At 43.5% G+C, this 27,715-nt stretch overlaps 1 protein-coding gene and 1 long non-coding RNA gene across 2 annotated transcripts in view; one reads left to right on the top strand and one right to left on the bottom strand.

The window, feature by feature from the left end:
• The window catches only part of LOC142604825 (uncharacterized), a 109,989-nt gene that overhangs the window by 77,454 nt on the left and 4,820 nt on the right, over positions 1 to 27,715 (bottom strand). The window lies entirely within an intron of this gene.
• Positions 18,242 to 27,715, top strand: part of LOC104635933 (amine oxidase [flavin-containing] A) — a 41,505-nt gene continuing 32,031 nt past the window's right edge. Inside the window, exon 1 of the mRNA XM_075773738.1 lies at positions 18,242 to 18,387. Coding sequence (XP_075629853.1) covers positions 18,342 to 18,387 — 46 coding nt within the window. The 5' untranslated portion in view covers positions 18,242 to 18,341. The remainder of the gene's footprint in view (positions 18,388 to 27,715) is intronic.

Genomic DNA, 27,715 nt, shown 5'->3' with positions numbered 1-27,715 from the left:
AATAAACATACTGGTGTTCCTCTGGCCAACACAAAGCACCTCTACACTTACTGATGCTAATATAATTTTTGTTGGGGTTTCTGGTCATTACATTGCACTCAATCTATTAAACTAGGAATCTCAATTGCTAATACTTTTGCTGGTATCTTGAGCCACAGCTTGGCTACGGTCTCCGACTAGAACCATCCACATGAGACATACCCCACTGAAACTTCCTCAGAGGCATAGTTTCCAACCCTGGGAGCAGACTGCAATGGAAGTTACTCACATTCTTGCTCTGTCAGGAGCTTGTGGGTTTGGGGCTGTATTCTTGGCTGGTACCAGTGAGCATCACTTCTCTACAGCCAGGCCCAGACAATGCCTCCTAGATCCAGTCCAGTGGCTCTTCTCAGATGGGTGCTAACTCTCTATCCCTCTAAAAGCGCACACAACTTTCTCCTTATCAGTATATGAGAAGAGACAGTGTGGGTTCCTGATCTCAGATGTTCTTCAGACTCTTTTCGGTATCCATTGGATATTCTTTCCAGACAGTCCTATCAGGGACACTTAAATAAGATTCACCAAAGTGAAAGTTGTTACCAGAAGTGGAATATTTTATTGCTCCTTGCATTTATTTACCACATCATAGACATTTGGACTTTGGGCAAAGTCAGTCAGAGGTTTTGATTTTTTCTACATTACTCCCTTTTCTTGGTAATCCACACATGAGAAATAAGGGTTAGCAGAGTAATTTTGTACCTAACGAAGCTTGAAATTGTCGGTGGTGTCCACTGATGAATTAATAGTGGACATTGATCCAAATCACGGAGTTTAAGCCTTTTGAGTTCAGCGATTCATTAGCAACAATTAGCATACAGCATGTGGGACATCAGGCGTTCTTCGCTACAGCAGTCAGTCAACATTCTGTGCAGCCTGCCAAACAAGCCATCTCAGGGTGTAGCTCTGACAGCACAGGTAGGGACTGGTCCATGTACGAGCACAAACCAGAAGAGCTGAGGAGGAGAGGGCATGCACAAGAACCTGATCCTGCATTAATGAGAGCACTGCTACGCAACCATCACTTTACTCATTGATGAGAACTATCTAATCCAGGTCATCCTGGGCATGTCTTTCTTTACCTTGGGCTGTCATGAGCTAGTAAGTAACCCCACAGACATCCTGAGGTTTACTCTGTGGGGACTCAGTGTAGATACCTGGCTGTGCTTTGGTCTTCAGCAAAGGTGTCCCCCCAGGCTCACAGGCCCAATTTTCATGCCCAGTGGCAAAGTTAAAAGATGAGAGGATTCAGATTTTCTTCAGTTCAACAGATATAAGAGCAACTATTTGCTGAACTGTTTCAACAGTGTTGAAGCATTTGAGATGTGCACACCGGCTAGCGTGCCAGTGCTTTTTCTAAACTCTTCCCCAGCAGGGTCCTTTTCTTTGACCAAGTTCCATGCATCTTGCATGAACAACTTGCTCTGTTGGAAACGTAGAACTGAATTTTGTTTCACAGCATACTCATTCTCAGTTAGCTAGTAGATTGATTTAGCATAGCCTAGCATACTTAGCTGGCCACTCTACCACAGTATGCAGGTCAGACCACAATGTGTATGTTAGAGGCATGCCCATTTTTAATGCTTACACCTGACAACCCCAAATAGAGGTCTTCACACAAAGCAAACATTACCAAGAACCTTAGAACATGAGATTAGTCCATGTTGATTAGACCGTGTATGAAATACAGAAATCTGGGAGTGAAAAGTAGTTATTTGTTCCCTCCCCAGGGGAGCCACTAATTTCTCTCAGTGCTGAAAGCTAAACAGGCAGAAATGACCAGGCAGCTTCCAGTGCCTGCCCACAACTCCTTCTCCAGACCCGTCTCCTTCCCCTTGTCTCCCTCCACTCGCTTCTCACGCCCTGCCCTGGGCTCTGCAGCACTGCGGCAGCCGGAGCTCGGACATGCCTGTTCCCCCTGCCCAGAGCCAGATGTCCCCCCTCTTTCCTCAGGGTCAGAACCCAGCTCCAGCCAAACCCAATTAATTGCTTCTTGTCTGCAGCATTAACAGTCCTGGAGTATCAATTAGTGGGAGCCTACAAATCTCACAGCATCAGCCTAAAATATCCCCAGACAACCTCTATCAATATTAAACAAGCTGTATGTGGTTTTTCTTAGAGCACATCAAAGTGGTAAAATAATGTCCAATGCAGAAACAACATTTTTTTATCTACATGAATTAAATATTCAGTTAAGATAGAGCGGGGCTGAGTCAATGATAGTGGAAGCTCAACCTTAGAGGGAACATTCTGCTTCAGGGTGGTGCAGGCCACAGTCTAGGTAAGACGCAGGACTAAGAAATGCCACCAGAGTGACTTCAGCTATCTCTAAAGAGAGTTGCCCAGTAGGAGCCTCAAAAACACAGGTTCCCAGAGACTGTCCAAGAGGGAAAAGATCATCAGATCTTTCAAAAGATATAAAAATTTCTAAAGTCCCTGTAGTGTCAGAAGTTATGATATCTTTTGAAAGAGATTATGATATTTTGTGTTGCATTATTGTTTATCTGATTTGGTTCCATGCCAGAGCTCACTTGGGAAGGGAGTTTGGGTATGTTAACAGTATAATTGGGGGAAAAAAAGAAGCAAAGAAAAAAACACCACATCTCTTGTTGTCTAAAATCTTAGAGTTTAAAGAACAAGGATGTTGTTAAAGACCCAGTACAGCTCTGGAGTTTTGCTTTTCTGGCAGGCAGCCAAGCGAGAAGGAAGATGCCGATGCCTTTACTGAACTATTTCTGAAGCTTTCAGAGAATCACACTTTATCTCCTCAAAATTTGAAAAACAAGACATAGGGTAGCAAAGGGTATTGCAGCAGCAGAGAGTGTCAGGCTTTTTTAAAGCCTCATTATAAAGCCCTGTTCCAAGCGGTGACGTGCTCCTGTGTCGGAGCATGTCTTTCACAGCTGAGAAGTGACCTATCAGGAAAGCAAATGCCTCGTGTTTTCCAGCCAGCCCGTCAGAGGCGGCACGGGGCCCAGCAGCAGCCTGCTCAGCAGCTGGGTACCGCAGCAGGTGGCTCCCCAAAACTCGACTCAGCTGGTTTCCTTGGAGAGGCTTTCCCTCATGGTTTGGAGGCAGAGCGCCCAGGGGGCCCCTTGGGCTGCCCTCCCATTTGGGACAGCGTCCTCTTTGCTCACAGCTTACTCACCCCTCAACACATTGCATCGCTAAGGCCATTCCAGGAGCCTGCTCAGCAGGAGTGGGGATGCTCCAGTTTGCAAAGACACACACTACCACCAACCACCAACCAATCCATCCCTGATCCAGTTTGTGAAGATACACACTACCACAAACCACCAGCCAGAAAAAGCACACCAAATCGGTTTGACAAAAGGTTTTTGAGGAGGGAAGAGGAAGAGGGAAGGGGAGAATCCAAAGGCGCTGGTACCAGAGGAGTCACTGTGAGCATGTTGCAGGCGTCTCTGGGAAGAGCAAGTGGCAGTGTGGGACGGGGAGGCTGCTGAGGTATGAGTGCACCTAAATTAGCAGCTTACCCCTGCTCCAGAGGTGTAAGTCTGTTTCAAGTGGCGGACAAGCTACATAAGCTACAAGGAAGCTCTAGTAAATGGGAAGGCAGGATTAGAGAAGCTCCAAGGCTGGGAAAATAATCTAAAATGTTGCCTTTCCATCTTGCACTCAGAGCCTTTCCCCCAGAGAGTGAAATACTCAACCAAAATTAAGTTGTCACCAAAAATCTTGGTCCTTTGCTTTCCCAGAGTGCATATTTTCTTTTCATTTTACTGCTTCTAAAAATAACTCACCTGACTATGAAAAATAGGGGTTATCTTTTACTTCTCCAGAGGTATCCAGCATTAACAGAGCTGATATCTACTTTTCATGCCTGCCCCCAGGCAAGCGGGGCAATCCCAGGATGTGACTGACCACCCAGCAAGCTTGCAAGTCACACAGTCCAGGCTGATGTGCTGGTTAAGTACCAGGAGCTGGAGAGAAAGAGGCAATGGAGTGACAGCCTATGACTGCGTAAGTCTATTGTCACTGGTTTGGCTTAGATATCTTCCTTACTGTTAACTAGTCCCTAGGGTTTACCACTGAGATTTTTATTCATGTTCTGGAAGCGGGAGAACAGATTCAAGCCAGCTATGTTGGACCATGGAAATGTTATTTTTCTTAGCCTGTAAGATATTTTTCTTAGCCTGTAAGATATCTGTAATCCACTATTCAAGGTCTGTTACAAGGAGCACCTATAGCCCCTGATGTGAATTCTTTAGGTTAAGCTTATCCAGCTTATAGTTTTATCTCTGAACACTTACATATAAGCCACTGTTGTCTCAGCTGGGACAGTGGCTGTCATACAAGCACATACTCTGTTGTCTTTCTCTCTCCAGATACAACTGAGGTTGTAAACTCCCTTGGGAAACGTCATGATGCAGGCTAAATCTTTGTAAAGACAACCCTTTCCCATATGTTTAATACTATGAAATCTGTCATATTCCTGTTCATTGTCATGTTTTCAAAGTGTCTCAGTTAAATGCTACCGAAACAAAGGAAGTGAACGTCATTATTTCAATTAACGAGTTATGTGAAAGACCAGCAATGTGCCCTGCCGCCGGTGAGATCAGCAGCCTCAGAAGGCTTGTTCCACTTCTGTGGATCTTAGTGTTCGATGAATTTAAATAGAAACAGATGTGAAACTCCACCTCTGGATGACTTTCCCCAGCAGCACTTCCACTGCGCCTGGGCCACCGCCCCTGTCCTGAAAGCTGGAGCACCCCAAGGAAGGGACCCTAGTGGCTGTGGGACTTTCCTCCTCGGGTCTACACAGGGCTCGTGAGGCTTGGGAGGGGGAGTCTCGTGGCAGAGCGGGGTCCAACCCATGGCGACAGCACTTCAGGGGCTAATATCAGCATAGGTGAGCATGTCCTCCATCCCGGACCCATGGCCTCTGAACAGGGATACATCACGTTGTGGCCTCCATCATGGTGCCCGGGGAGAGGAGTGTAGGACCTGGCAGGGGTGGCACGGGCAGGCTCCTGTCCACCAGCGCTGTGCAAGGCGCACATAAGGGACAAGGAGATAAGTGAACAGGGACATATTCAGTGTCCAGGCAGCCTGGGAGCCTGCTTTTGCTGCGGTCCCTAGGAGATAACCTGCCATTTATTGTGCCAGCTGTGTCTGTCCCTGCCTGGAAAGCAACACCTGGTTTATAGTACCTGTCTTACAGTGCCAACACTGTGCATTAAGTGGATTTTGCATAACATACTTGCAAATATTTTATAAATATTTCATACATCGTTCAGCCTGTGTTTTTGTCTGGAAGGAAAGCAAGCAAGCATTTATTAGAGCTGAACATTAGTACAAGCACTGCCAATAAGTGTGGAAAGAGATACGTATTTCTAATTGTCATAAAACATCTTGTCTCCAGAAGCTTGCTGCTGAGGATGCCATAAGTTTTTATACAAATGGTTATGCTTGGACAGAAATCATAACTGCACTACTGGAAATTATGTATTTTTTTACCAGCTGCCTCGGGCCTGACTGTAGAGAAACAGGAATAAAGAAAACAACCCTTGAAAGCTCAGGATTTCTCTGCTAAGAGCTATGCCAAAAATTTAGGGTGTTTTCTCAAAGTTAGTACAACTGCTGGATTCTCCATACAAATGAAATGCAAAGCAAGTACTGCCAATTCTTCTGACTCCGCCAAAAATCTTGTGGTTATGAGACTTTGCTTTTAAAGATTTGGATTCCAGGTTCTTATGATTATATGAAAATCTTAGACTGTGCTGTTTTTAAAGAAGCGAGCTTCTGCTGGCCACAGCTGCAGAGAAAAAGCTGCAGCTGTAACTGGTATAAGCTAACAATGCAAAAGAAATAGTAGGAATACCTCTTTCCTTTCTGGGTTTTTCCTTTTTTTCTAAATCTCAACAGTTTTAAGCCCATTTTATGATTTAGCAGGGCTTGTCTGATGGTGCTTGGACATATGCCACCCACAGTCCTGGAGACTCTGTGAGAATAAGACCATGTGTACCCCATGATCTGGGAGCAACCACTGCCCATGTGGTTCCCTTCTGTCACCTGCCTACATCTCTGGTCATCAGGCTTGACACATCAACAGATGGCTTCAGCCTTGCCTTCGTGGCTAGCCAGAGAGTGACTGCTTAGCCACAGAGAGGTCATTTCTCACGGCTTACCGATTGTCAGACAGACGCAGGGCAAGGAGAACATGACATCTACGGGCTGTTGGGCTTCAAAAATGCTCCCAGCAACATTTCCAGAGCATGACAAGAAAGAGGTATGAGAGGATACAGAGTTCCTCTGAGGTGTGAGGTCTCTCTGACAGTCACCCTCCTCCCCCTCCCCAGCACACAGAGGGGCCCGACATACTGCTTGGAGCTGCCAAGCCTCTGGAAGGAAAAGGCAATGCTGGCCCCTGCGATAAGAGCCATCTTTGTAGTATCTCAGCTTTTATATCCTGCGATAAGAGCCATCTTTGTAGTATCTCAGCTTTTATATCCTGTCTTAATCAGATGAGGCATGGCCAGAGATGCAGGAAAATGCAAAATAATCAGGAAGAACTACAGCCTTCATTAGCCTCAAAGGTTGAAATTACCATAAAGTCCGGCTTTGGAAGTTTGAATGGGTCCCACATGTGCATGAGAGCTGCATAGCTGCTTCTGCAACAGGTGCTGCGAGCGCAGTCACAGCAGCGGCCACGGGCTGCCTCCGAGTCTGTTCTGGCAGTAGATAAAAGCCTATGCCATGAACTGCGTATGCCAAATTGCACAAGAAAAAGTGCTGCCTTACGGCACTGCATCATCTGAATTACAGCTTTGTGTCACTGATTTGATGATTAGATTTTAGCCCTGCCTATGCCTACGCAATCTTCAGAAATTAGGAAGGGTTAAGAAAAATAATTCTTTCTTGCTTGTCTACTTTTACAGTAGGTATTGCAGACACCTACATGCTATTCATGGAAAAGAGAGAAAAGTTCAGCTAACTACTACATTATCTGTACTAAAAAAAGTTCAGCAGCTGCTAACAAAAATTCAGAAATCAATTACTTTTAGGAAATGAAATTATCAGTTATGAAAATGTTTGACAGGTATTCCAGGATTTTTATGTTTTCTACATCATGCCACCACAGCTACAATCCTAGACGAGAGAAAAACATTCTCACTTTTTTTTTTTCTCTTTTCTTTTACAGGTGTTTAAAAATACCTGCAGCCTTCTGGAATAGATTTCTGCTAGATAGACAGAAAAAACCATTTGTTTAACTACTTAAATTTTCTCTTTGTTAATGCACTGGTTTATTTATAATTGGCTTTCCCTTTTCTGAATGAGCATGTGCATTTTTAAAGGCTTTGTCAGCTTCTGGTGTAATGGATCATGGAAGTAATCTTAGCACATGGACTTTCTTTATTCTAAATTCCTTCAGACTAGTGCTGAGCAGAGACTGATGTGTGCTTGAGCCTTGAGGATTTTGTGTGCTTGTGTGTACACATATGTGTATGAATAAAGAAAATTACACACACAGAGTTCCTCTGTTACAAGGATCTGGGAACAAGAATGAGATATTTGCTACAGTCATCACTGCCAAGTGTTTGCTAGACATAGTGTCTGACAGATTTTGTGCTGCAATATTAGCGGGTTGATGGCTGGCAACTATGAAAATGCAGGTAAAACTAGAAGCATGAAAGCTGGATAGTTACCTGAGCTGTCCAAATATCTCTAACTAAAAACCAGTCTGTCTTTATTTAGACAAACTTCATGATGGGCTCAGTGTGACATTTCCCAGAGGGAGCAGAATAAAGGCAGCTCGTCTGCCTTGGGGATGATAGAACGGGAAATTGTTCTCTTGGGATCTCAGCGCTTCCCTTTCCAGTCTCAGCCATGCCAAATAAGCATTGAAGTGCCCAAAAATGTAAGTAAAAGCCCTGACCCTGTCTCCTGAGCGCATGCATCTCATCACTCTACATGCCCAAAGTGACGGTGAACCTGGAGGTGGCATCCCTACGTGCTGTGCAGGGACTTATCTGGTCCATGTAATTTCCTTTCCAGTTCTAGTTGATACTAGAAGGAAAGTTTTTATTTTTCTGGAAGATCTTTATTTTCTTTGCAAGAATGTATTTATATTGCCTACCACTGTCATACAATTTAAGCAGGATAAATTGTGCATGTGAAATACACCCCTCTCTTTATGAACTGTACAGACAACCTATACAGGCAATATTAACCTGTCAGCTCCACATCTGCACTGACCGCTAACTGCAGCAGGCAGGGTAACCAAAGCTTTTGTATCAAAAAGGATTTTCTACTTTATTGAGTGACACTGAACAATATATATATAAAAAAACCCCAACCCTGCATGCACATAGTCAATACGTTTTACTCCATAAGTATCTGAATTACATGGCACAATACATGTACAGATATTTTTCTTCTGTGGACAATAAGATAAAAAGATCTAGCATAGTCCTGATGATAGAAGAATATTTAATAAATGGGATTATTTCCAATCAGATTGGTCACCAAGGGATCTGAAGGTGATCAGCATACCTCAGACAAACAAGGCATCTGAGGAGATGGCAAGCATGAAGTAGAAAAGAGTAGCATGGGCTAGAAAAGTAGTAGTATTGAAATGAAAACAAACTCGACTCTTTCACAAAATTGTGGTTCACAGGCACAGAAAAAAAATATAACAAAGTGGTTTGGGTGTGGCTCATGCTAATACCCATGTCCTAGCCCACAAATACACAGGAACTGCAGGCCTACTACTTCTTTGTAATTTTGTTTATTCCTTCTCTTTTCAGGAATCTCCTGTCGATAGTCACTTCCTCATCACATAAATGTTTTCTCAGGAAAAAAATTATGACTCGGTATTATCTCCTTAGAAATATGTTTGAAAGCCAAACTGCAGAGGAAGTAAAATTCTCCTTTAAAAAGAGTCAATGATTCACCACTATGTAACCTTCAACACCTGCACACACAAAACGACCTGTAGGTAAAAGGTTCAGGCAGGTATAAAACCTGACATACAGGAGGTTCCCGCAGTTCAGAAAGCATACTTTCACACTAAAGAGCAAACACACCAAATTGTTTATTGCCGTAGGCTCCTTTTAATAGCTCTATGACATTCAAGGTGGTAAAACTAAAACCTGCCAGAAGTCAAAATCCAAAGGGCACCAAATAAGATATATGCTTACTTAAGCACTGTGCAGTCGACACACAGAAATAGTCTTCATGCTGAGGCATCCAGTGTGCACCCTAAATTACTAGAAGCTGGTGAAGCTGCAGGAACTGGTCTCAGGTGGCTCTGTCATGTAGACAAGAGAAAAAGTCCAGAAAGGGAAATTAGGGTACAGAAAAATATGAAGTGAGATCCACAGTCAGACCGCTCGCCAATGGTACTTGCACCTTCTGGCTTGGCTGGACACTTCAGCCTGTGCTGTCATCCTCAGACAGACCCTGCAACACGTGGGGAAGTGACAAACTTCCTCAGAAGGGGCAGAAATCAGTCTGTGGAGGCACCGTCTTTTTTTCCGGTGCCTTTTTAAAGCATTGCAGATGCACTGCAAATGCACAGGCAAGGGTGCTGTGAATCCCTCCTCCTAGCCAGATGCCTCCACTTCCAAATCCTGGTGTAGGCATCGTGCTGCCCTGGGCTGACGGTGCAGTCCCCTGTCCCTGCTGCCTCCCCTGGCACTGGCTACCCAGACTGGTGGGCAAAGGGTTTCACCGTGAGAGGTAGCCCTGTGGACACTGCCGATGGAGCCATGCCCATGCCTGTCCAGACTAGCATCAGGTGATTGTTTTCTTTCCTGCTGTGAGCAAAAAGTAAACGTACGCTCCCACATGTGGTTTTCCCTCAGTCCTCTTTTCACAGGTGTAAGACGAAGGTTGAACTCGTAATGAAGCCTGTATCTCATAACACTGATCACAAGAATGAAAACCACTTAAGAAATACCCCAAAATATTTAGAGAATTGCACTGATTGCCCTCTCTCTTAAGGAACCTATTAAGAAAAGAGACATCAGGCAATGCATTTTGCTAATGACTCAGGAGTACAAGGTACCTGCAAAGCTACCTGTCACTTCACCCCTCATTTCCAACTCTACAGATGTGGGTAGCTTCATGGTCTGGACTTGCAGTGACAGCAAGGACTTTGCCACCGCAGCCAGGCAGCTGCGCTGGCACTACAAGTGCTGCGCTGTACTTGCGGTGTCTGCCAAAGGCGTAAGCAGAATCTAAGTACAGCTACCTCCTGCTGCTGTAAATTATACGTACATCTGTGCTCAGCATTTTGGCTCTAGGTAAATCAGCGCCACTGAGGCAAGCAGCAAGCAGCTCCCATTTGAGAACAGTTTTCCTGTCCTTCCTCTCTGTTGCCCTGACACTACAAATTGAACTCTGATTGCTTTGCTCTGCCTGTATCGTACATAACCCTGCGAGACCCTGCGGACTCAGCCTGCTTCCTGTGTACAGTCGAATGCAGCAGGGCCGCACACCTATTTGTTAATCGAGAAGGTATGTGTAGCCGGGGGCTTCCACTTGCCTTCTGGGACTGTCTGTTGGAAGTTGGCAGTAACTACTGCTGAACAGAGCTCTGAGAAACTACACAAGGTGCGCAAGATAGCATCGCAGGGCACAGTCAGGTTTTTTCTTGTACTGGAAGCACATTGCCAGACTTACCTTGACCAGAGATTAATTTCAGGGTTGTATTTTTTTTAATCTAGAGCCAGATTAAGACATTTTTTCTCTGAAGCAGTCAAAAAGTTTACTATGTTACTAAGTTGCACGAAGCAGAAATAATCGATAGTATTCTAGAGCATGTTTTGATATCACCAGAAAAGCAACAGTGACTATCATAAATACTATCATATAGTTACACCAGAGGTCAATAAAAATCACTAACAATTCTCATTATTTTAACTTTAACCAATTAATTCACAATTCTTAACCAGGAAATCTTCTAATTCATTGCTTTGGCCATTTTCCAATAATTTATTGTCAGAATGTGCGTAATTGTGCAAGGGAAAAGGATGTGCTCCTCTCCAGAGTCAGTCTTAGGAACAGGCATGATGTTATTTCCAGGGTTTAATACCCAAAATCATTGCTTAGAAGCCTAAAACCATTTTAGGATCTGAGATTCTCTATCTGAGTAGGCAAAAAGGAAAACATGCAATTAACAGTATTTACTCATTACAAAAATGTGATTCCTTGGGTCACACTAGAAAGAGAGCTGAATCTACAGCAGGGTAACAGGGCAACTTCCAGTCAAGGACTTTCAAGAAAAGAAGAAATGGCATCTTGGAAATGAGCCTTTCTGTCTCTCTCAGTTCAGCTCCCTGACAGAGATGGGGAAATGCGTCCGGGTGACCGACTTCCACCTGGTGGTACTTAGGGCTGGGTCGGAAGGCAAAGTGCCTGGGGTCGCCGGACAGGGAGAGGAGGGCTGGCAGAAAGGGTTGTTAAGCTCTCAAACCCCTGCAGTAAATTTGGTTCTTGGGAGGGCTGCTGAGGGTTTTAGGTAGGCAGTGAAGTGGTCATTAATCTAGAAGAGAAATGAAGCTGTTCACATGGTTTCAGCTGGCTGCATCCCGTACAGGATTTGCAGAGGAGGACAGCCCTTATTTCCTTTTGGATGCTTTCTGTAGGTTTCCAATGCTGTTTTACCTTTTCTGTAGGTTTCCAATGCTGTTTTACCTTTTCTGTAGGTTTTTAATGCTGTTTTACCTGACAGACAGTGAGGGGGCGTGATAAATTTCTCTGACCTGCTTTTAGCGAAGCTTTTTCATTTCTTTGTTGTTGTATCAAAGCCTGGAGTTCAATGCTCCTAACTGGATTCTTTATTCCAGCTGGCGTTTCCACCAGGCTTTTTTCTTACTCTCAGATGAAATCTTATTGTACTTCTTTGGTATTTAACTGTCTCCACTAATGATCTCCACTGATCTCCCCATATTCCTATAATGGCTGCTCTACTTCTAAAATCCTGTTCAAACTGTGATCTACAACCAATACTTGTTCTCCGAATGTACTATCATGTTCCGATTGTTTTTCTCTCTTATACAAGCTCTGATCTAATCTCAAATGACACCAGCAATCCATGAGCTGTATACAAACCGCTTTTCTATGGAGCTGGCAATTAAAGGAACATTTTGTTAATATTACTGAAAGTGCATTGTAAATCCCGATGCATAGAAATTATCTGATAGTGTGATGGTGGTGAAGGGCACATCGAAAATTTGATAGCAGCAATGACATTGTGCAGTATAAATCTGTTTCATGTGCTTTATAGAATATGAGCAAAGTTCAAGTTTTCACATAAAGTCCTATCCACTGGCTGGAGCGTACGTTGTGCAACGCCAACACTCTCCCCTCCAGAGGTCAGAAGGCACCTGCACTCATGTGGTATCTAAAGCCAGAAAAGTCCGTCTGGGCAAATCAGCAGGAGCTGCTAAACTAAGAATGGAATTTAGTCAATTTAATACACCCTCTGAAATACAGTAGCGTAAGTCTGGTGCACACTGACAGAGTCACAGGTTGAATGTTAAGCTCCTGCCTGCTGAGGGGCTGAGTCCGGCAGGGAAGACTCAGAAAAGTCTCCCCTGTGTCCAGAGGCAAAGGCTGAACCGCCACGGCCGCTCCCTGCCGCCCCTGCACGCCTGCCTGGGGTCTCTGCGTGACTTTCGGCCAAAACTCTTGCAGACATCTCTCGCTGGCAGCTGTTTGGGCAGCTCCTTTCGAATGCGACCCCGCGCTCTGAACTGCTTGCACGGCCACTTTGCCTCCAGCTTGCTCCTTCGTTGTGCGACGAAATCACCACGTGTGCTGCCTAGGAAGGTCTTCCTCCATGGAGATGGGAGGAAGGCGCTCCAGAGGTCTGAGCAGTACCTGGAGCCCTTTTCTAGACCGTCCTTGCAGTCTCTCCCACCTCCTGACTTCATATTGGAGCTGACAGAGTTAGTAGAACTAAGCATCCAGAAGGGTTTATTTAATTTAAGCTTGTTGAAATAATTTCAGGGCTTCTTTTATTTGAAACAAAAGGAAGACATATACATATTTTTTAAATCCTTATTACAACAGTCAGGGAATATATTTTATCTCACAGTTATTAAAATAAACGCCCTTTATAGGGAAATGAGTCATGAAGATAAATTAGAGAGAAAGGGAAAGACTTCACGTCTGTCTGAACACTGGCGGTTGAACTAACGCACATAATTAAAGACAAAGGCTAGTGAGCTAGAGAGATTCAAAATGAGTTACCAGCATAATCTTTTTAGTCACACATACTAACTTTAACTTGAGTTGCCTCTATCTGTTTTGTTAGCATGAGTCATATATCTGAAACTATGTTGCTTTCACATCTTATGTAAAAAAAACCCCTACCCCCCACACATGGGGACTGTAAATTTTTAAAGGCGACAATAGTATTTTGTGATGTCCTAGTACAGCCCCCAGAAGATGTTTATCAAGAGGTTGTCTGGAATTTGCTGGTGCCACTGTAGTGGAACTTAACTATTTATGAAATTATAAAGATATCTAAAAAATCATTACTTGCGTTCAGAAAAGGCGTGTATGGGAGAAGGCTGAGTCCTGAACAAAAACGGGCTTATCGCGCTTCACTTACTTCTTCCTGAAGCACTGCGTGCGTGTCTTTTAATACCAGGAAGCAAACTCTTCTCGCTCTGTACCTAACAACCACTTCTTTGTGCAAGAGCTGCATGGGCATATCTGACTTCTTCCGGTCAATTTTATCTGACTTCATCTTCTGACAATTTTAGTCAGCCTGCACAGTCGTACAATTTAAAAAATTTTGAATGGGGTAATTCAGTTTCCTTGCCAAACTACCTTCTGAATTTTTGTACCCCACATGCCTAGGTATGTTGTATTATAAAATGAAATAAAGAGTTGGAAATATTTTACAAAATGAAATTATTGATGGTATCCTAGCAGAGAAAGAAAATATTTACCTAACTCTTTGGTGGCTAAAAATACTTAAAATTTTATTCCACATTTCTTTGAAGTCAAAATATCTTTTGGTGGCCTGAGGTAGTAAGACTTCATCCAACGAGTATGTAACAGGTTTCTCTGAGGGAACAGGAAACTTCATTGTGTGTAGCTGAGTCTCAGCCTGTATTTTGTTTTTCTGTTCCCAGGTGTAGAGAAGCACTTTGAAATTTGGATGAATGTTTTAAATATATTCTAGTAGATTTACCTAGGGATATTAAAGTCATACTAGTTGACCGTTTCCTCGTGGCTTTAAGAAAACTCCTCACATGCCTACTTTCCCCATCCCCACTGAAAGTCTCCAGGTGCCCAAACGCAGCGCAGTCACATGAATGATGCCTTCTGCATCCGGCTCTGCGGAGGGGACCAAGGTCTCTGGAGTGGTGCAGGGGATGATGGAAAGCAAATAAGTAGGTCTAGTGCTAATCAGTCACTGAAGAGCAGAAACCCTGCCAGTGATGGGGGCTGGCTTGGAGCACCCCACTCCCTGCGTGACCCTCCATGTCCCACTGCCACTGTCTTGCACTCGGGACAGACACCGCACCAGAAGGTCTGTTGGATGCTCGGTAATTGAGGGAGTGGGAAACACGGGTCAAGGAGAGCGTGAACACTGAATTTTTATTGCCTGTGTTTATATTTCAGAAGATTCCTTGTTGTGATTGTAAGGTAAAATGAACTAATCAAATGTTAATAGCCACGAGTGATGATAATTTGCTTCAAGGTGCTTATTCATTGATTAGAGTTTAGCACGGTGCCTGAAATAGAGCTAGCCAGGAAGCACGAAGTAGCTACAGTTGTTGAAAACATGCCAGTAAAAATGAACAGTGATGAATAAACACGTCACAGCCATCTTTGTGTACAAAAGCATTTTTCATACCAGCGAAGACTGTTTTACAATATCAGACTGCTGATTGTTTTCTGATGGTTTGGAATATACACCTAAGTAAAAAAGTGGACTCAAAAAACTAAGAATATTCAACCTAGTCACTAAAAATGTCCATTACTGCTCTACAATACCATTCACAGCTTGCCAGTTTGATTCTTACCAACTTTTACCAACCTGTCACACAGCCTCTTTACAAATCCCCTACTGGGGCCATTCCAGTTGGCCGAAATAACCACCTGTTCAATGGACCAGAGAGAGGCAGAGAGACTCTGTGAACGTCCCCTAGGATGGATATGCTGGATCTGCTTTGGGCAGGAGGCTGGAATGCCCCTTCCTGGCTATTTGGGAATGTGTGTTTTCTCCTTTTCCACTTTTGTAAAACCCTTGAAGAGGCTTTGATCTGGGGTTGGTTTGGATTTTGTTTGTTTCAGATGAAACCCCTCTAAAGCATGAAACATTTTATAGAACAATATTATCTTTCTTTTTTTTCTACTCATGGTGTATAACATTGTGTATTTACATGTGCTACCTTGTCTTTTATCATTTCCCTTACTGATAAAGTCCCTCGGGGAAAAAAAAATAAATAAATCAGCAACTCTGTAAACATCATTAGCACTGTAAATTAATTGATGACCCCAAATTCAGCGTAAGGTAGTCTAAGATACTGTTCCAAAACAGAAAACAGTCCTTAGAAAATATAGTATCACCTACAGCTGAGGCTTGAAGTTACTTCATACTGTGCACGCTGTCACCCAGCAAATGGACTCCCAACAGAACTACCGAGTCTGATGTTTGGAAGAGTTTGGGTTATTTTTCGAAGTTTTTCATATTTCAGCTTGATGTAACCCAGAGTACTAACCATATAATTACCAGAATTAAAATGTTTATGAATGTAAATTTATGTGATTCAAGCTTTGCAAAAGGCCCTGATACTCTCTGGAAAGCTCATCTTTGTGCCTGCAGAGTAGAGCGCTAATCAACACAGATGATGAGTTAATGGCAGAAATTTCAGCTGGCGGTAGCACTTAAGATGGCATGTTCTAGGATATTTCAGATAAGCTCTGTTGATATCATTAAGATACAAGAATTACGTGACTTCAGAGGTGGCTAAGTGGTGGTAATTATGATCTTAATAATGACAATCAGTCTTCTAGTGATAATGTCTTCTTGCCTTACAGCACTTAGGTTCTCTCAATTTACCTGTCAAAAGACATTCATGAAACAAATACAGAACTGAAAAATTATACCGTATACATGAATGTACAATAGATAATGTTTTTTTATTTTGACAAAATCATTTTATTTTAATGCCAGGGATTTTCCCTGTGTTTGTGTTCCAATTTTTGGACGCACTGGCAAAATAAAGTAACAGTGAAATCAGGAAGGAATGCAAAACATCTGTGACTTCCACAATTATGACTGATTTTACCCATCATTTGAGGTATTGAGCAGAGGCAAAATAACATGAACTGTGACTACTGATGACCTCACCTAAGAAGTTTGACTTCCTTATGTCAGGAGTTCGCAAAGTTGAAAACAAAACACTCATAGTACTATAAAGAACTTGATGATGACACCTATATTTGGATTTTTTTCTTCATGTTCTTTGATCAAGAAATTGACACATTTTGACCCATTCTTGGGGCTACATGACAAATTTCATTGTTGCTGACACAGCTGTGATCTCAAGTGAAAGCCTTGCTCTGGATGTGCCACTATTTCTCAGCAATTTTTCGGCAGTAGGGATTTTGTCGTTCGCTATAGCACCTGACGCTTGCGTGTCTGCAGCTAGCACAACACACTTAATTAGCAGTGCATATCTACTCTACTTTTTAAATATCTGGTTTTATTTTGGAAGAAGATCCGTTATTCTGCCTCTTGTAGTGGAGCTTGATGATTTCATAGGTGTTTCTGCCTTCTGTCACTGTTGTCATAGAATGGTTTGGGTTGGAAGGGACCTTTAAAGGTCATCTAGTCCAACCCCCCTGCAGTGAGCAGGGACATCTTCAACTAGATCAGGTTGCTCAGAGCACCGTCCAACCTGACCTTGAATGTTTCAAGGGATGGGGCATCTACCACCTCTCCGGGCAACCCGTTGGTCTGGGCATGCCTCACCGCCCTCATTGTAAAAAAATTCTTCCTTGTATCTAGTCTAAATCTAAGGTCCTTTAGTTTAAAACCATTATGCCTTGTTCTATCACTACAGGCCGTGTCAAAAAGTCCCTCTCCAGCTTTCCTGTAGGCCCCTTCAGGTGTTGGAAGGCTGCTATAAGGTCTCCCCAGAGCCTTTTCTTCTCGAGGCTGAACAACCCCAACTCTCTCACTTTACTCATCGGAGAGGTGCTCCAGCCCTCTGATTATTTATGTAGCCCTCCTCTGGACTCCCTCCAGAAAGTCCATGTCGTGCTCATTTGGCACAATTACCACAACCCAAAAATCCCATTTTTTTCCCACTGTAAGAAAGCCAAGGCATTTCTGAGGACACCGACTGCAGAGCATTGCAATCTCATTCAATTCTTTGGTCATACTCAGGCATGCAATATGATTGCAGAATTGGGGAATTCTCAGAACTTATATCAATATTTAACAAAAAGTGGCATTAGGATTTTCTGTAATTGTGTGAATTGTAAAGGTCTTCTGCGCTTACGTGGAAGGGGATGGCTGGGCTCTCTGTTTTTTCTACTTAGCTTCACAGAGATGACATTTACACTTTGGCAATAAAAATTGTACGAGCCGTAAAATGCACGAAAAAAATTACAACCATCATGTATTTCAGAGCCGTAATAGTAGAAGTACAAACAAAATTGGTATTTTAGCACCCAGTTATTGTTTCAGGCGTTGTCTTTGGGAAGCTACTTTCGTCCAAAGGTTAACCCTTCATTCCCCGGCTCACGGACAGAGCGCTGCTGGGTTCTAGGACAAAGCGAGGCTGGTGTGCTGCTGCAGCCTGTGACACTGCAGCTCCACGGCTCTCCTCCTCTCCCGCACTCGCTGCCAGCACCCTTTCTGAACGTCGGTAAATGAAAAGGGCTTAGCGAGCGCAGGCTGCTAGAGCTGCTGCATCCTGCAACAGGCACGCTGCCGCCTGTCTGCCTCCCAGCCCTTCTGGTGCTCCCGGGACGGTCTGGTGCGAAACAGAACCGGTACCGCGCCGGGCCCGGGCCAAACGCTGACCCGGAGGCAGCGCCGGGTGCCGGTTTCGTCCCCGCCGCCCTCCCGCTCCGCCGGGACCTCGCACCGCCCCGTCGGGCCGGGCCGGGCCGGAGGGGCGCGCACCGGGGGCGTGGCTACCATAGACCCCGCCCCCAGACAGCGTCTATTGGTGGCAGCGTGGCGGGGCCCGCCCAGGGGCGGGTCCGGGGCGGGCGGGACGGCCCTGCGCTGTCCGCCCGCCCGAGCCGGGTGGGAGCCGCCGCCGCGGGAGGGAGCGGGTGGCCCGGACGGGGACAGCGCCATGGCCGAGAGATACGACGTGGTCGTGGTCGGGGGCGGCATCTCAGGTGGGTCCCGAGGGGGCGCGGCCACCGCGTATCCACCGGCCTCCCCCGGAGCATCCCCCGGGACATCCCCCCCCCCCCGGGAGCGGTCCTAGAGCCCGTCCTGCGCCGGGGCCGGCGGGGGGGGCACCGGTGCTCGGGGCCGGGGTGCTCCCGGCTGGGCGCCGCGGGGCCTGGGAGCGGCGGGCCCGGGGGGGGCTCGCCCCCGCGGCTGGCCTTCAGGCTTGGGCGATGGTTAGCGAGAGTGTCAGGTGTCCGGGGGCTTCAGATACGCCTGGGGGGAAAAAAGGGGGAAAATTATCCAGGTTGTTATTTCAGGACGTATTCGCTTCTTGCGTCGGTTTGTACTTCGTGCTCGTCAGAAGAGAGTCTGCCGAAAAACTGACCTGATAATGCCCACAGGTGCAGGAGAATGCGGGGACACGGGCTGGGATTTTTGCATCCCGAGAAAGACGGTATTTGGAAGTTGTGCTTTTTCGGCGGCTCTTGCAGTGTCGGCAGTTGTGGTCTTCTGATAAATGCTGTAAAAACAGGTTGGGTTTTGTTACTCTGACAAGAGCTGTGCTCTCTAGAAAGCCAAGTTCTCCTGGTGCGATGGACTTGGAAAAGTACTTCCCAAAACACTATTCAGATTCGGATTCAGATCTACTTTAACACTAGCAAGTGCATTGCGGCCCCTGATCCTCATGCTTAAAAAAAAAAAAAAGACATTTTTCTTATGTCACCTGGTGATACCTAGGCTGAGAATGTTGCTATGTTGGAGAAAATCTGTCTTTGGTTTGTCCGTCAGATAAATACTGTGTTAGCAGGTTTGGCCAGGTTTCAGTTTTCAGTGAAGTCTTTACTTCACTGATGATTTGGAAAAGGTGAGTTATGTGACTGATTTCGGTGATACTACAACCATTATTGCTATAGGTAAAATTATTTTCATTAGAATTGAGGAGGAGTCAGAAGCTTTCCTTTCTTTAATCTGCAGTGAATTCATGCACAAAACAGCAAATTGTTTTCTTCATTACATTATTTAATTTGCTAAAACAACAGTAATTGTTTAAATAATTATTTGTGACAATGTAATTGTGTGAATAATCTGTAGTATCACCAAACAGAAATAAAGAGTTTTGACCTAGTTTTGCTTGCTTTTTAGTTTTATCAGATGGCTGAGTATTTTCCTGCTAGCAGGAGTCATTTGGTCTTCATCCTTAAGGTTCCTTAAGGTTCCTGTAATGCTCAGAGTGCCCTTAGGGAATTACTACCCGTACTGTGCGCAGCTGGTGGCGATGTCATCTTAATACGGTTTTTAGGGCTCCGAGAAGCTCTTCTTCCCTTGAGGGTACCTTGCTCCTCTGGCTTTCCAACCTGTAGCAGTGTTTTGGAAAATGCATCGAGAATTTTTAAGTGATGTCTTCCTCACTAGTACAAGAATCAGTAAGTTACTGATAAGTTACACTTATGCCTTGGACTAAAGCCTGGTCTGGAGCATGAAATGACGCCAAGCAGGAAATTTCAAGGCGTTACAGTCCCTGAAAATTTATCAGTGGCATTAGGAAGACAAATAAACATGTCACAGCACACTTGGGGTACAGGAACATTTTTCTTGCCAGTGGAAACCCTCATGTCACACCAGTGGTGTAGAAATTGGTGTTTGCCTGTTATGCATTAGAACAGGCATCATTTTAAGAAAGCAGCCTTAGAAAACTGAACGATAAATGCTTTATGTCATAATTAATCCATCTTCGTAATTCCTATCAGCTCTTGGTTTGTTTTGCTTTTCACACAGCTTCTCTGTTGCTACTGTTTCTGTACCAATATACCTACACCTCAGTTCTGTAAAAATTTAGATAATGCTGCTTTCTGGTCTTAAAAAAAGTAATCTGTATCTAGAATTTTGGTTCTGGTGAAACAAATAGCAAAACATACTGCAGCATGGACAGGGTTTTGCCTTCTACATCTCTCTGACTCCAGTCTTGACTTGCTGCTGCTTATTTCCCTGAAGGTATATTTGCAGTTGCCTCGTCTGATGAGATTACTGTCTTCTCTCCTACTATCTTAAACAGTCATTACCTGATGCTTGCAGGAAAGGATAGGAAACTTTGGGATAAACTAGTTCTTTACTAGAAATACATGACATGTATATCAAGTATAAGCAAGCTGCTTGTAACATTAAGTGTGAGCTTCCTAGCGGTGAGATTGTAGCTTTTCAAAATATTTGTACAATATTTGCAATATGAAGCTCAAATCCTGACTGGCACCTCTGGAGATATCTATTCCTCAAAATGAAGCGTGGTCCTGAGAGCCAGTTTCTGTACAGCCTAAGGCAGACTTCTCGTCCACGCTCCTGGCCTCTGTATGCACACATCTGTACGTGGTCATTCACAGGGACACAGAATCCACTCCGCCTGTAGGAAGCTGCAGTCTAGGGCTAGAGGGAGCTTCTGCAAAGAGTGCTTCACAGTGGGGAAGCTCTTGGAAGACGAACTCGGATCTGGTGGCCTCTACCACTGAGATTTTCTTGCTGTACTCTATGGAATCTTGTTCGAACTGTCCAGACTGCATCAGCAAGTATGTTTGGAGACCCTGCAGAGAGGGAGCTACAGAGCTTGGGCTAGATTCCTCTTTTCACATAGGCGTGCATGTTAAAAATGTGGATGGTGGCCAGGAAAGGCCCCAGACACACGTTTGTATCATTCTTAAGGAGCAGTGTCACCCATAATACATTTAATATTAATTATATTTTATACTCAAGCATATTAAATAAACTGATGCCTGAAGTTAAAGACTTTCCCCATACCCGCAAGGTTTTTCTACTGAACTGAAGAGTGTCTTCTGGTTTGGGTTGATTTTTACCTTTTTCTTGTGCATTTTGGTTTAGGCTATGTAATCGCCTTGTTCATTAAACACAGCAAGCTGACAGCACATGACGTGCCATGGACGCATGTCTGATTAATTGGCAGGACTGTAACCCTGACATCCCATCAGGGAGTCCTCTGATACTTAAGAGGCTACACTAGTTGAGGAGATGATTGCCATCCTCTGTGTGGACTAACTACTGTATTGACAGCTTCCAGAGGTTGTCCCTCTTATGCAGCAAGTCCCTGCCATACCTCTTCTGACCCATTGCCCCCATCCCAGCTCCACTACCCTCTACACAAGCTAAGGCCACAATTACAGGGAAATTCAGATTTTGGCTCCATAGCCCTAGGATGGAGCATACACAGCTGCTCTGAGATGTGAGATGGGTTCTAAGGAGATCTGGGATGCTCAGTCACTCCTTGGGGACTACTCGTTAACTACTGAACAGCATTAAGTGCTTGGAGAATTTTGACAGAAACCTCAGATATTTCAGCTTTTCAGATCTAGAAAATGGCTGCTGCCAACGTCTGACCTGTAATTCCTCAAAACGTTCTAACTGACCTTATTGGGGCATATTTTCACATAGATAGCAAGAAGCGCTGTGTTGACTCAGAGGCTACCTCCTTGCCAAATTTCAAGTTGCTGCTAGAACTTCCAAAATAGGAATAAAAAAAAAAGTCATAAGTTTTCAAAATCAAAGAGCAATCTTTGTTTCCTAGAGGTTTAGAAATAGCCAAGCAAATTTGACCAAGATTTTCCAGCCAAAAAGGATCAGCCTGAAAAACACACCCTGAAAATCCAAGCTTAAATAGTTCAAAATTTGGGGGTGTGTGGGTGTGTGAAGAAAAAAGTGTAAGCAGAATACTCTGATTTTTTTTCAGCAGGAAGTTTAGGGTACATTCATGTGCCAGCCTCACCTTACCTGTGAATTTTGGACACTGGAAGCCCAGTTTGTCGAAGGAAGGCGTGGAGAATTCAGAATGTTTGTCTACATAATGCAAACCAGAGATGGGACAGATAAGGAGAAGCAGAAGCAGGCACGTCCAAAAGAAATTGTATGCAAATATCTTTTGGAAGAATTTTCAGCACATTGCGTTACAAGAACAAAGCACAAGGGAAACACAGCCATAATTGGAACTTGCACTGAAAATTATCGTTCTTTGACATGGATAGTTCTTATTTCCAAATAAAAACACATTTGTTCTTAGCTAGAAACAAGGAGATCTCAGGGCTCAGCAGAACGGACGCTTAGGTTTGCCAGCCGCGTGCAGGAAACAGCACTGTTTGCTATTGCACTTATGGAGAAGGCCAAGAGCCACAAATTGTGGGAGAAGCTGGGATGTAAAAATAGTAGTAATTAGTCTTTATATTGAAATAAAGCATATGATACCCTAGTAAAGCTTTTTTTTTTCTTTCTTCATGGAAGAGCGCTATGCGTTGGCATCTCCTGCTCCACGGTGTGTGATCGACAACCTTACCACTTGAGCTACCTACGCATTGGCTGTGATCTCTGAGCGAAAGACTGAATAATGAGGAAAGGCAGATTTTCCTTGCTTGCTATAATGGCAGCACAACTTATGTTGTATACTGCTCTGTTTGTTTTGACAGCATGCCAAGCTGCTGGTGGGTGGTAGTGTCAGATAAACTGTCAAATACACAGTTACTGGTAGAAGATATAATCAGTCCCACCTGTGTAAATCTGCAGTAGTTTTCAGTAGATTTTTTTCTACTGTTACTTCTAAATTTACCCAGAATTTCACCTGTAGGAATGCAATAGCTCGTTCCTAAAATGTATCCTATGCTTACCTCTACATTTGCCCTGTGCTGGGCTCCAGCTACCCAGTTCCTTCCTTCCTGCTTTCTTTCTGGATCCAACAGGAAAGCTTATAATTGGTGATAATATTGTCACTTGGTACCAGAAATTCCAAAAGGCAATTTTTTTGGAATGCAGAAATAAATAGCAATGTTTCACAGAGCTCTCAGTTCCTTATGTACTTCTAGCAAGCTGACTGTCATTATGAGAAAAATTTACAGCAGGAACAAAACAATCAGGCCACCATATAAAGTGTAATGGATGTTTTATACAATAATCACAAATAGGCAGAAATACCAGTTTCCATTTGCCTGCTTCTTCATAATGTGCTCTCATGTTTTGCTAGTGAAGATGCAAAATCTCACGACATGGGGCATGGGCATTGGTTAAGACAGTCCTTTGTGTTATGCTCAGTGCTAGATATTTAGTTTTGGCCAAAATATGTTTGTGATTTATTCATTATATAACCAGATGTAGAAGTATTACCATTTTCTTCATCCTTCATCATATTCTTTATGTGGTTTTCTATGGTAAATGCATCATTCATAAACATTGTCTAACCCGAGGTTAACCTGAGTAGTCACAGCCGGTTCTGCTCTTGAGTGAATGTGTCGGGTTTTGTTTCTGGCAAAAATAAAATGTACACCAGCGTAATTAATTGCTTAGCAAATCCCGATCTCCTAAGAGAGTGCTGTAAACCTATAGTTTGTCCTTGAGGAGTAGATACTGCACCATGCTTCAGGCTTAGGTGAAAGCTGTTGAAAGGTAGGAAAGAGTATTCCTGTTAGGTAGGTCTGAAGTCTTAAGAGTGTTATTTACTCCAGTGAGCAAAAGAAATAGCCAAGTAGTTAGGACTTATCTCTAAATATCCTAGCACGGAAAAACTGGCATGGGACAGGCATGATGTCTTTCCTGGGAATACCAAAGCGGATGTTCTTGATATTTGTGGTAATGATGTTGATCATAGTTTTGCACCAACATTTTTTCACATACTTGTTTACCTGAAGATCACCGTTTAACGGACAGGAATTTATTCTGCCTATTGACTAAACCAATTATCAATAGTTAGACAATGTGCTTAATTACCTTAGATATTTTGATAATGGAATCAAACCATCGTCATTTTAACCAGTGCTACTGATTTTAATATGTAAGGGGGTGGAGAATACTCCATTTCTAATTCCATTCTTGTACTAAACCTTTTTCTGCCTTTGTTGTGGAGGGAGAAGAGAGTTATTCTGGGGAAGAGTTGTTTACTGCAGTGGGCTCTGGACTTGAAAATCATAGTGGGTGTGTACGGAGGAGTGGATGCATCCTCGGGATACAATTCCCTCTTCCAGCCCACTGTGTTTCTGTTAACGTTGTCCATGAGAAACCGCCTTTGTACCCTTCAGAACAAGGCTTGCATCTGTTGAAAACATTTAGACAGTAGCGACATTGAAACCAGTTAGAGTGGTTTGGTCTGAGGCGGACAATGTAGTCTGTAATAGAAAATATTTATTCTCTTTAGGTTGAAATCTTTGCTGAATCAACTGGATTATTTTTTGCCAGAGAATTGATGAAAAAGAAATGAAAAAACATTTGCCTGAAAATGACAAAATAAATAATCAAATGCAACCTCATCTCCAGTATCAACTATTCTACAGCAAGGGTTATGAAAGAACATGTGGAAAGATAAAATACAGTTTTTGACAGAAAGGTAGTGATGTTATGATATTAGGCAACTTTGAAGAAGAAATAAATGTAGGCTTGTGATCTACAATGTGTATTCTTGCTGTTTAGCGCAAATTTAAGGGACTGTAATTTAATTAATAAGTTGTAGGTTTTTTTCATTTTCAGTGGCAATTTTAAAACTTCAAATCCTTAGTCTGTGAAGGAAAGCAGTTCTTTCATTCTCAGCCTTCTATATGTTGTTGCCCATTAGTGATTTCTCTGGTCAGTCTGATGTAACTGAGTATATTTTAACTATATTTTAAAACTTATTTAAATACCATGACGTGCACAAAAATTCCAATGAAAAGAAAATCAGATGGAGAGGAGAAGGAGAAGAAAGAGGTGAGGAGGGGAGATTTACCCTGCAGTCATGGTAGAAATGTTTTGCATCTTTTATTGACAAGTTCGTGTTTACTTGGCAAAGAGACTTCTAGTTGAATAAGGAGAGCTGATTCCAAGGTGACGATTGCCAGATTTAATTACTCAATTGTGTTTGGAAAAAGTTAGGTTTTCCATCAGTAAAAATAGCATGCTGTTACAGTGGAACTTTAATGAGGATATATTGACAATTTTCTCACTTTACTGACGTGTTATGAGGAAAAAAGTTTAAAAATTATTCCCCTGCTAAGATCCAAGAAATGTGGAGATTTACCAGAAAGATTTTTTTCCTTATGCTATTCAGTTAAAGCCTACTAGAACACCGCAATAATGAGTTAGTAGTCTTTCACACAATGTAATTATCCCATTCCGTGTACAGTAGGGTGGATTAACAAGGATTTTACAAAGGAATGTTGTATTAGGTTGCTTTGGGTAAACTTTCAGCCTGATAGGAGATGCATAAAAGGCAAATGTACTTTGCCAAAGAAGCTAGCAAGTATGCAAACAACATATCTAGAAAACCAGCAGACAGTTACCTTTTCAGTAGTTAACAGGTAATTTTCTCTGCATTTGTTTTGGTGTGCTCAATATGGCACGTACATAGTGGCCTCGGTTTGAAGGGTTAAAATGGTATCAGACTGTCATGACTCCCCTCGCTGCCCTTCATTACCCTGTATGGGTACTGCCCTTGCATGTTCTGGGGGTGCTCAGCACGCATCACGTGAGAAGTGCTGTCTCTGGGAAAGATGCTGGTGATTTTTGCTTCCAATCATGGTGTATCAGTGAATCTCTTTGATGTACTGGATTTACAGAGCCTAGATTTTTAAAAGTAGAATAATTATACTATTACTATAGACTACTATCACAATTCCAATAAAGTAATTTTTTAAAACCATTTTTTATGATACAGAACTTGTGTCTGTTCCTGTGCCCTGTATCACCCCCAGTATTGAGACAGCTTGGAATTACTCTTATTAGGGAAACATTTTCCACATTATGGGGCTCGGTTGGGAATCAAGCTCAGGTCTCTTAATTCCCAGTCTTGTGCACTACCTGTAGAGTTGAACCTTTCTCTCCTATGAGGTAGAGACATACTTTGTTGCATTTTCCATCAGGCTACGTAAAAAAATTCAGTATTGTTCAGCATCTCTATGTTCCAGCTATGGTGTATGTCTGGTAGTCTGCAGATTGGCATAAATTCATCTATCTTTTTTTTCTTTTTTTTATTTTTAACTGTATTTTTAATGTTTTAATGCACTTGAAACTACTTTGCTTGATAGGATTATGACTGTTTTCTGAAATGAGAGCAGCGGCAGTACGATCTGTAGCAGCAGCAATTCTGAGTCCTTAATTGTACTGCAAAATCAATAGGAATAGAGCTTTCCTGCATGGCGTCTTCAGATGGGGGGAGCTTGGTGTGAGATTGCCATAGAAACCCTTGTGGAGGATGTATAAGTCATCCCGCCTTGTTTATTCTCATCTAATAGCAAGTGAATTTCTACAGCCAGATACTTCAAATGAGGCATGGTTTTGGCAGGCTCCTTTCATCTTTCTGAGGCAAGTAGTGTATTTCTGATCCATAGAATTAGAGTGATATCTGGAAGCAGCACGGCCAGCAATTTGGGGTGGTTTGCAGCTTTATCTCTAGGCTACGCTTGGAGGAGGAGCAGGAGGCACAACAGTGGCCTGGGCCGTGACAGGCATGTCTGTGCATCAGTCATACAGGCATATGCAGGTGTGTTTTAAAATAACCTCATGTGAGTCTTGGCTGCGGCCTGAGAGGTCACAGCCCAGTGCTCGGTTTGGCCTGGTATGGCGTGCTCTCGCAGGATACTGTGGGATATCCACAAAACCACACAACATGGCGGGTGGTGTCAGAACCCATGCGTGGGGGGTGGCCACAGCTCTAGAGCAGTGCTGGCGTTGTAGGAGGCCCTTGTGGTATGAAGGTCCTGCTTGGCACCTTGGCAGCTCCTGGAAGGTGCGCCATGTCCTCTGGGGAGGGAGCGGAGATGTTGGAGGGGAGGTGAGAGGCTGGCTCCATGCAGCCTGAGGGGTGCTGAGCAGGCAGAGACGGGGCAGGGAGCTGGAAAGGAGGAGGTATCGTTCCTTCCTCCCTCTCATTCTCACCCCTTGGATCGAACAGAAATTAAAGTCACTCTCTGGTGTCCAGTCCTGTAGAGGGTACTGGAACAGCGACAAAAGTCTTGAAAATTCAAGTTATGGAGAAGATAAAGGGAAAATATGCAATCTATTTAGAGATTAATTGTGTATCAAAAGCACATAGGCTTCATGACCTGTGGGATGCTTAAGGCGTACCTGTGGAAGCACCTGTATCTGGTGCAGTTCGGTCAGACCAGAATGGAGCTAAAGAGTTGGGTTGAAGAGACAGCCACATAGAGATACCCCGTGTGTAGGTGTTGGTGCTAGTCCTTTTTTTTAAAAGAAAATTGTTTCCATGCTTTAAACAAATAAATGTGTACTAACAGTCTTCAATCAACATATTTTGCATATTTTGCATATTTTGCATTTGTTTTTATTTCTGAGTTGGGCCCTCTCCCAGTTGTCAGTAAGCCA

This window comes from Balearica regulorum, chromosome 1 (genome assembly GCF_011004875.1).
Source record: "Balearica regulorum gibbericeps isolate bBalReg1 chromosome 1, bBalReg1.pri, whole genome shotgun sequence".
In the NCBI taxonomy this organism is placed as follows: domain Eukaryota; kingdom Metazoa; phylum Chordata; class Aves; order Gruiformes; family Gruidae; genus Balearica; species Balearica regulorum.
This window is presented reverse-complemented; position numbering and strand designations above follow the sequence as displayed.